The sequence below is a fragment of the Colletotrichum godetiae genome (assembly GCF_030913485.1).
Source record: "Colletotrichum godetiae strain CBS 193.32 chromosome Unknown BDP55scaffold_77, whole genome shotgun sequence".
Taxonomy (NCBI): Eukaryota; Fungi; Ascomycota; class Sordariomycetes; order Glomerellales; family Glomerellaceae; genus Colletotrichum; species Colletotrichum godetiae.
In genome coordinates, this window is record NW_026851325.1 from 1 (window position 1) to 8,434 (window position 8,434).

The 8,434-nt window shown below is 57.5% G+C and overlaps 4 protein-coding genes across 4 annotated transcripts; 3 read left to right on the forward strand and 1 right to left on the reverse strand.

Moving 5' to 3' along the window:
* Positions 1-207: 207 nt before the first annotated feature.
* On the forward strand, positions 208-1,179 carry BDP55DRAFT_565674 (ankyrin repeat-containing domain protein; the record flags this gene model as incomplete). Its single annotated transcript, XM_060570442.1, has 1 exon — positions 208-1,179. One exon carries the CDS (start codon positions 208-210, stop codon positions 1,177-1,179), a length of 972 nt encoding a protein of 323 aa, XP_060422930.1.
* A 1,572-nt stretch (positions 1,180-2,751) lies between these two features.
* Positions 2,752-3,924, forward strand: BDP55DRAFT_565659 (uncharacterized protein; the record flags this gene model as incomplete). The annotated part of the gene is made up of 1 exon (XM_060570440.1): positions 2,752-3,924. The coding sequence occupies one exon, from the start codon at positions 2,752-2,754 to the stop codon at positions 3,922-3,924; it is 1,173 nt and encodes a 390-aa protein (XP_060422931.1).
* An 82-nt stretch (positions 3,925-4,006) lies between these two features.
* On the reverse strand, positions 4,007-6,088 carry BDP55DRAFT_683264 (T-complex protein 1). The gene is made up of 3 exons (XM_060576324.1): positions 5,889-6,088; positions 5,733-5,818; positions 4,007-5,680 (listed from the first exon to the last, which is right to left on the reverse strand). The coding sequence occupies exons 1-3, from the start codon at positions 5,974-5,976 to the stop codon at positions 4,154-4,156; spliced, it is 1,701 nt and encodes a 566-aa protein (XP_060422932.1). The 5' UTR covers positions 5,977-6,088; the 3' UTR covers positions 4,007-4,153.
* A 606-nt stretch (positions 6,089-6,694) lies between these two features.
* Positions 6,695-8,434, forward strand: BDP55DRAFT_734282 (prolyl-tRNA synthetase; the record flags this gene model as incomplete). The annotated part of the gene is made up of 2 exons (XM_060580192.1): positions 6,695-7,125; positions 7,186-8,434. 2 exons carry the CDS (start codon positions 6,695-6,697, stop codon positions 8,432-8,434), a joined length of 1,680 nt encoding a protein of 559 aa, XP_060422933.1.

The window sequence follows — 8,434 nt, forward strand, 5'->3', positions numbered from 1 at the left end:
TTCAGTGATGGTCTATAGATCCCTCACCCAGTGAGATGGGCGGGAGGGCGTGATTGTGCCGCATTTCCGTCGCGCATCTGATAGGGAAGGTGAGATGGCGAAGGATTCTCTCGCATTCAAGTCTCACTGCTCTCACTTCTCCTCACCTCGTTACAGTCTCAGGGGTGAGCCAGTCTACTTACCTACGGTAGATAACATCACCGCAAAATGCCGCATCTCACAGAAGAAGACACCGACTCCCAAGACGAAGACAACTGCTGGACCCGCCTCCAAGTCGCCGCCCGCGAAGGCGACCTTCCCGCCATTCATGCTGCCCTCGCCTCAGGAGCAGACGTCAACGCCCCGCCGCGGGGCTACTACGGCCGCACAGCCCTCCAAGCCGCCTGCGAAGCCTCTCACGGTGCCGTGGTCTCGGCGCTCCTCGCAGCCGGCGCGGAAGTCAATGACCGTCCCGGCAACAACGGCGCCAAGAACGCGCTGCAGATCGCGGCGGGGAAGCCGGACTTGGCCATCGTCAAAACACTCCTAGACCACGGCGCCAACGTCAATGTGCCCGCATCGCGATACTTTGGAATGACGGCGCTGCAGAGTGCCTGTGCCGCAGGGTTAGACGATAACGTCGCGCTGTTGCTAGAGCACGGTGCGGACGTGAATGCGTCGCCAGCCTCGACGGCCGGTCGAACGGCGCTCCAGGCTGCGTGTGAGGGCGGATTTCTCACGCTGGCGGCGATGCTGGTTCAGCGGCAGGGCGCAGAGGTGAACGCGCCGGCGTGTCGGAATCGAGGGTTCACGGCGCTGCAGGCGGCCAGCTACCGCGGGCGAGCGGGGCTTGTCGAGATGCTCCTTACGGCGGGGCCAGCCGGGGTCGCGGGGGTTGCCAGTGGTCTCAGTGGACGAGGTGCAGGTGCGGGGGCGGATGTCAACGCCGAAGGGAGCAGGTTCAAGGGCGGAAGGGCGCTGCATGCTGCTGCTGAGGGGGGCCACGTGCGGGTGTGCGAGACGCTGCTGGGCGCCGGGGCCGAGATCGAGGCTGGGGCTGGATGGGGGGGTAGGATAGGAGGGCGGACGCAGACTGCGTTGCAGTGCGCTGCTGCAAGGGGGCATGATGAGGTTGTGAGGTTGTTACGGAGCAGGGGGGCGACGGGAATGGAAGGTGGAGGGGTGACTTTGTTTGGTTGAGGTTATCATGTACGCAGTAGGAGCGTGGTGAGAGGAACTATTGTGCATGCATGTTAATTAAGAACTTAGATTGGGAGATAAGACTAGGTTGGGAGATGCGGATTTTTAGGATGAGAAGTTGATGCCGATCGGTGTAGCCATTGGAAGATGTAACTTGTAACAAGACCAAGACACAGCGACAGAGTCCTGTTGAGAAAGGAACTGCCCAGTATCTGTAGGAGATCGAGAGGTACACAATTCGGATTGCGACGTGGCCCAAGAAAAGAGAAAAGGGAACTCTTCTGGCTCTATGTGCCAGGTAGGCCCTACACTCATTGGTGGCGCATGAACACCGCAACCAACACCATACACCTCACCTCACACACCAAACTTTCCCACCATGACACAGGCCACACATGCAATATGTCAGAACATCAGCCAAGTCAGCCGACTCTTCCAAGACAAGGGAATCCCTCGCCCCGAACCGGTTCACAACATTAGCGGTATCAGCTCATAGTATACCAAAGTAAGTGTCTAGAGAGAAGACTGGTGCGGGCGTCACGGCCGCGTTCAACCGGCGCAATTCCGGCCCCGCCTACCATCGGCTTCCACCGGCCTCCGTGACCTCCTCACCCCGCCGGCGACACCTGCCCGTTGCGCACTCCCCGGCCCAGGCGGAAGACTAAATAGGCACGTAGCCACAAACAATTACCTAAAAATGTGTCCCAGGTTTCCAAGGCACAGTTGTCTTTTTCTTTCGTCCGTACTTTTCATGGCTGTATCACCTTCACAGCACATCCGCTAAGACGCTACCCCGTGACGTAAGACTTGGCTTTTCCACGATGAGCCGCTTCGCTTGCGGGCCTGCTGACCATCTTTGGTATCCTGATTCCTGTGTCTGGTGAGACGGAAGGGGGAAAGACAAGAGGAAGAGGAGGGGCTTCGATGTCCTTTTTGTGCTTTTGGGACTCTGTTGTGTATCGATTGAGCTATCTGTACATCGGCTCACTCGCACACTAGCCAACTCTGCCAGCCCAGCCCAGCCCCCTTGAACTCACGCCCCCCTCCAACCCATACCGTATCTCACATCTTTCGAACGAGGCGCTGTGATCCCGGAATACCTGGGGTTTGACTGGGTCTTCCCCGCCAACGCTTCCATCGTCTTTTTAGGTGAGGTGGGGCACGCTCTCTTGCGCAACGCCCGCGCCAGTACACGCCAAACTCGAGGTACTTTTCTGAAGCCGTCTGGAACACGACGAAATTGATAAGAGGACGGCGCTTTGTCCCTTTTTTATCCTTTCCCAACCCTAGCTTCTGGAAGCTGGACCTGACTCTCTTCCTCGTTCTCCTTCTCGTCATCCTCCAAGTTCTCACCTTCTCCAATTACCTTCCTGACTCTGACCTCTCTCATGTTTGTTCATGTGTGGTGTGACGTGATTGACCAGAAACAAACAAGACACCATCCACCATAATACTTACGACAGAAGCTATCTAGCCTACCTTGACACCGTAGACAAGAAGAACAAAGACAAAATCCACACAAATCCATTCCCACGCCACCACCCAAGAGACCACAAGAGACAAACAGACAACATGGGCTCAACCCACGAAACAGACCTGGTCCTCACCCAACCAACCCCAGCAGAGCGTCTAAAGACCTACACTTCAACCTACGCAAACTGGGGCGCCGCCCTCGAGCTAGAAGAATACATCCGCCGCGAATCCTACATGACCACCGTCCCCGTCTCCCGCAACGGCGGCATCACCCAATGGATCCTAACCGACCCGACCTTGCCCCCCGACGCCCGCCCCATTTTGTCTTCGTGCGAGAGTATCCGCAAAAACGTCCTCGTCGCGAAACCGGACGGCACCGTCGTCGACGCAATCACCCACGCCGTCGGCTCCGTATTTACGGACCCGGCGCACCGCGGGAACGGGTATGCGTCTATCATGATGAACATGGTGGGACCGCAGCTTGCAAGGTGGCAGGGCGCCGAGATGAAGAGCGGGGAGAGCTGGGGTGATATCAAGGACGGGGAGGTCGCGTGCTCGGTGCTGTATTCTGATATTGGGAAGAAGTTTTATGCGAAGCATGGCTGGCATCCGTACGAGAGTACGCACCTCGAGTTCCCACCGCAGGCATCACCGCCACCATCGGAATCGGGAGCGGTGGGGGCTGTGGGAGCCGCGCAAGTCGAGGCCGCGCCGCTAGGTTACCATGAACTAGCAGAGCTCTGCTCCGTCGACGAGCGTCTCATCCGCGCAAAGCTGTCCAAGAAGAGCACCAAAACCCGCGTCTCGCTCATCCCGGACCTGGACGCCATGCTCTGGCACCTTATGCGCGAGGACTACATGACCAAGCACATCTTCGGCCAGACGCCCACGGTCCGCGGCGGTGTTGTAGGCGAGCACGGATCCCGGGTTTGGGCCGTGTGGACGAGGGGTTACTACGGCGGACTAAAGAAGCCCGAGGGGAACACGATGCATATTCTGCGGCTTGCGATTGAGGACGAGGAAGGGAGCGGGGACGAATATGTCCAGGGGGCTATTGAGGCGTTGTTGAGGTTGGCGAGGGCGCAGGCGGCGGAGTGGAAGGTGAATAACGTCGAGATGTGGAATCCTGAGCCTAGGGTGAGGGGACTGATTGAGAAGGCGGGGATTCCGCACGAGTTTATTGAAAGAGAGAATGATAGCATTGCCAGCCTCATGTGGTATGGCCAAGGAGAGGTTGAGTGGGTGCTCAACGAGAAGTTTGGCTGGTGCTGACCGAATGGTCACACCCATTTTGCATATTATTAGCAGGCTCATACATACACGTGGCTTCATTATCAACACCTTGATTTCAACTGGGACTCCAAAAGTATCACAGGTCTGGACATCCAGGCCGGCATGACGAGGTATCATTAGCAAAGTGATCTATGAACCGTCTAACCTTGAACACTCCCGCAATTGGCCCATTTTTGTTTTTAACTTTTCCAAACACCACCCACTTTCTTCAGTGACCGTGTCCGTCGTCCTCTGCCTGCTGCTCGGGGTCCAACTTGATCAGGGTATCGATACGCATGATGCTGATGCAGGCCTCCACGGCACTCTTCAGCTGCCTGATCTTGCTGATGGTGGGCTCCAGAACACCGGCCTTGATCTCGTCAATCACCTTGCCGCGCACCAGGTCGAGACCGTAGTTCTTGTAGGCCTTCTTGCGCGCGACCGTCTTCTCGTCGTCGTTGGCCTCGCCCTCCTGGATGCGCTGCGACAGTGCGTGCCGGGAACGCAGCTGGGCAACGAGCTCTGATGCGTCCTTGGCGGCGTTGACGGCCAGCGTCTTGGGAATGACGAGCAGAGACTGCGCGAACTCGCCAATGGCCAGCTGCTCGCGGGAGCCGACGGTGCCGGCAAACTCCTCGAGGTAAATGTGCAGGGCCGTCTCGACGGATCCACCACCGGGAACGATGCTGCCGCTCTCGAGGGTTCTCTTGACGGCGTTGAGGGAGTCGTGGATGGACCGTTCCATCTCGTCGAGGGTGAAGTCGTTGGGTCCGCGGAGGATGATGGATGCTGAGGAGTGGGTCTTGGTGCCCTTGACAAGGATGCACTCGTCGTCGGAGATGCGCTCCTGGACAACCTCCTCGGCGTGTCCGAGGTATGAGGGGTCGAACTTCTCGTCACCGTTGAGGTCCGACAGTGTGCTGAGCATGGTGGCGCCCGTCGCCTTGGCGATCCTGCGGAGGTCCTCCTTCTTGCATCTGCGCACACCCATGGCACCCTTCTCGACAAAGGTCTTCAGAACCATGTCATCAATACCCTTGGTGGTAAGGATGACGTTGGCACCCGCCTTGAGGATCATCTCTACTCTCTCCAAGATCATGCCCGACTCTCTCTGGCGAATCTGCTCCAACTGCTGCGGGTCATCCACCGTGATCTGGACACCCAACTTCATGCGCTCCTTTTGCAAGTTCATATCCAACACCGCAATCTTGGCATCTTGTATTCTCGTCGGCATGGCCTGCGAGGCGACTGTGCAGTTGAGAGCGTAACCCTTGATAAGCTGGGACTCCAAGGAGCCCTTGCCGTGTGCCTTCAGAATGTTGACAGCCTTGACGGGGTATTTTGTCTCGTTGCGGCCGTTTGTCGACTTGACAGCCAGCATGGCATCCACGACCATGTTGGCGAAGAAATCGGAGTCGGCTCCAATAATCTTGCTGGACATAGATGTCTTGCCAATGTTGACGAGGGATTCGCGCCCGAGATTCTCGACCTTGATGCTGATGTTCTCGTTCATGTACTTGACCGCCTCGCGAAGGGAAAGTCGGTAACCGGTAATGATGGTAGTGGGGTGTATGCGGTTCTTCATCAGCTCGTTTCCTCGGCGAAGCAGCTCGGCCGCGATGAGGACAACAGAGGTTGTGCCATCGCCGACCTCCTTATCTTGTTGTTGTGCCAGATCGACCAAGATCTTGCCCGCCGGGTGCTCGACATCCAACAAGCTGAGAATAGTAGCGCCGTCGTTCGTGACCGTGACATCCTGCGCCGGGGGGTAAGCGGGGTCCAGGGGGGAGTAGGGCCACATAACATACACCAATATCGTCCACCATCATCTTGTCCAGACCACTGGGGCCAAAGGAGCTCTTGACGACATTTGCGATAGCTTGGGTCGCGAGGACTACATGTTTGTCAGCAAGATGAAGCTTCGTTGCGATTTGACCGTTGTGGTGGGGGGAATGTTGACATACCGTTCTGGTCTCTGATGTCGGCGCCGGAAATCTTCTGACCGCCGAGGAAAAGCGTGCCGCTCCCTGACTGCTCGAACATGGAAGCCATTTTTGCGCCTCACTGCCTGCGGTTGTGGTTGGATCGCGGGTTTTGGAGGTGGTGGATGGGGGTGGTTTAAGGAGCTTCGGTCGGTGAGTGCCTGGATAGCAATAGAAGCTTCTGTGCTCTGTGCCTGCCTTGTCTCCCCTCGACGCAACTTTTTTATCGGAGCCGGGGTTGTTCCAGGAACCGGGGATGTGGCTGGAGCGCCGTTATCTTATCGCGTCTGCATGACCCTGGCCTTTGAGGTACCTCCAGCGGGAGCTCAACAGCGAAGTTTCGACACCCGTAGAGATTGAATCAGACTAGCATTCTCACAACATATTTCTGTTATGATGCATTAGTTTCATAACCTTCTCTCAGTTCCTTTCCTGCTCTTGTAATGTCGGTTCAGATAATCAATCCCTGTAGCCGTGCAGTGACATCCAGTGTGGCTTGATCCGAGATAGACGACCGGGGACGGTCCACAATTGATTGAAAGCCCGGGCCACCTTCCGACCCCCGTGGCTGGAGCCCAATTGACCCCTCACTGCGCTCCCACCCAACAGCTCGACACACGACTCACTTTTAGTGCGGGGCACTTTTTCCGCTGCATCGCACCGCCTTCTCTGCCCCAAAATCTCCCAGTGACTCAGGCCGATCTGGTCACCGCGTCGCCAATTCCATAAGACGAGACCCTAACCGACTTCACGAGACGATTCTGCGACCTGCAGTCAATACCGAAAACATGGCCGACGCTACCGCCCCCGCTGAGCCGTCCAAGAGCGCCTTGAAGAAGGCCGAGAAGCAGGCAAAGATGGCTGCCGAAAAGGCTGCAAAGGCCGCCAAGCAAGCTTCCCTCCCCGTTGTCGGAGGCAAGAAGAAGGAGGACATCACGGGAATCACGGTCAAGAAGAACGAGGACTTCTCCGCCTGGTATCAGGAGATTGTTCTCAAGGCCGAGATGGTCGAGTACTACAACGAAATCTCCGGTTTCTTCATCTTGCGCCCCGCGTCCATGTACATTTGGACCGTGATCCGCAAGTGGTTCTCTGAGAGAATCGAGGAGATGGGTGTCGATGAGACCAGTTTCCCCATGTTCCTTTCCTCCAAGTCGCTCGAGAAGGAGAAGGACCACGTCGAGGGTTTCGCCCCCGAATTGGCCTGGGTCACAAAGGCGTAAGTCGTCTCTCCCTTGATAATTGCGCCAAGCCCCCCCTGCTGATATCACATTCACAGTGGTGACAAGGACCTCGAAGTCCCCGTCGCAGTTCGTCCCACCTCCGAGGCCGTCATGTACCCCTACTACTCCAAGTGGATTCGCAGCCATCGCGATCTCCCCTTCCGCCTGAACCAGTGGAACTCTGTCGTCCGTTGGGAGGCCAAGCAGACCACCCCTTTCCTCCGCACAAGAGAGTTCTTGTGGCAGGAGGGCCACACCGCTCATCTTACCGAGGAGCTGGCCGGCAAGGAGGTTCTCGAGATTCTCGAGCTCTACGCTGGTGTCTATGAGCAGCTGCTCGCCGTCCCCGTCGTTCGCGGCACCAAGACCGAGAACGAGAAGTTCGCCGGTGGTTACTACACCACCACTGTCGAAGGCTACATTCCCTCCAACGGCCGTGGTATCCAGGGTGCCACCTCCCACTGCCTGGGTCAGAACTTCTCCAAGATGTTCGACATCACAGTTGAGAATCCCGACAAGAAGGGCGAGAAGATTCACGTCTGGCAGAACTCTTGGGGTCTTTCCACCCGTGTCATCGGTGTCATGGTCATGATCCACGGTGACGATAAGGGTCTTGTCCTTCCTCCTCGTATCGCCAAGACCCAGGTTGTCCTTATCGCCGTCGGTATTACTGCCAAGACTAGCCCTGAGGACAGGAAGAAGCTCGAGGACAAGGTCGACGACCTCCGCAACGAGTTGCGCAAGGCTGGTGTCCGCGCCGAGTCTGATCTGAGAGACGGATACACTCCCGCCTGGAAGTTCAACGAGTGGGAACTCCGCGGTGTTCCCCTGAGACTCGAGTTCGGCCCCAAGGATGCCGCCAACGAGGTCGTCGCTACTGCCCGCCGTGACACTGGCGAGAAGAGCTCCCTCCCCCTTGCGGAGATCTCCACCAAGGTCCCCGAGCTTCTCGAGACCATCCAGTCCGACATGTACAACAAGGCCGAGAAGTCCTTCCGCGAGCACCGCCTCGTTCTCACCGAGTGGGACAAAGTCATCCCCGCCCTCGACAGCAAGAACGTCGTCCTCATTCCCTTCTGCTTGGGCATGAAGTGCGAGGACCGCATCAAGGAGCTCACCACCAGCGAGCCCCCCGAGAACGCCACCCTCCCCGAGGGCAAGAAGCAGCCCAGCATGGGCATGAAGTCCCTCTGCATTCCCTTTGAGCAGCCCGAGAGCGGCCTCGTCGCCGGCGAGACTAAGTGCCTCAACCCCGAGTGCGAGGCCAAGGCCCAGAAGTGGACCATGTTCGGCCGCAGCTACTAG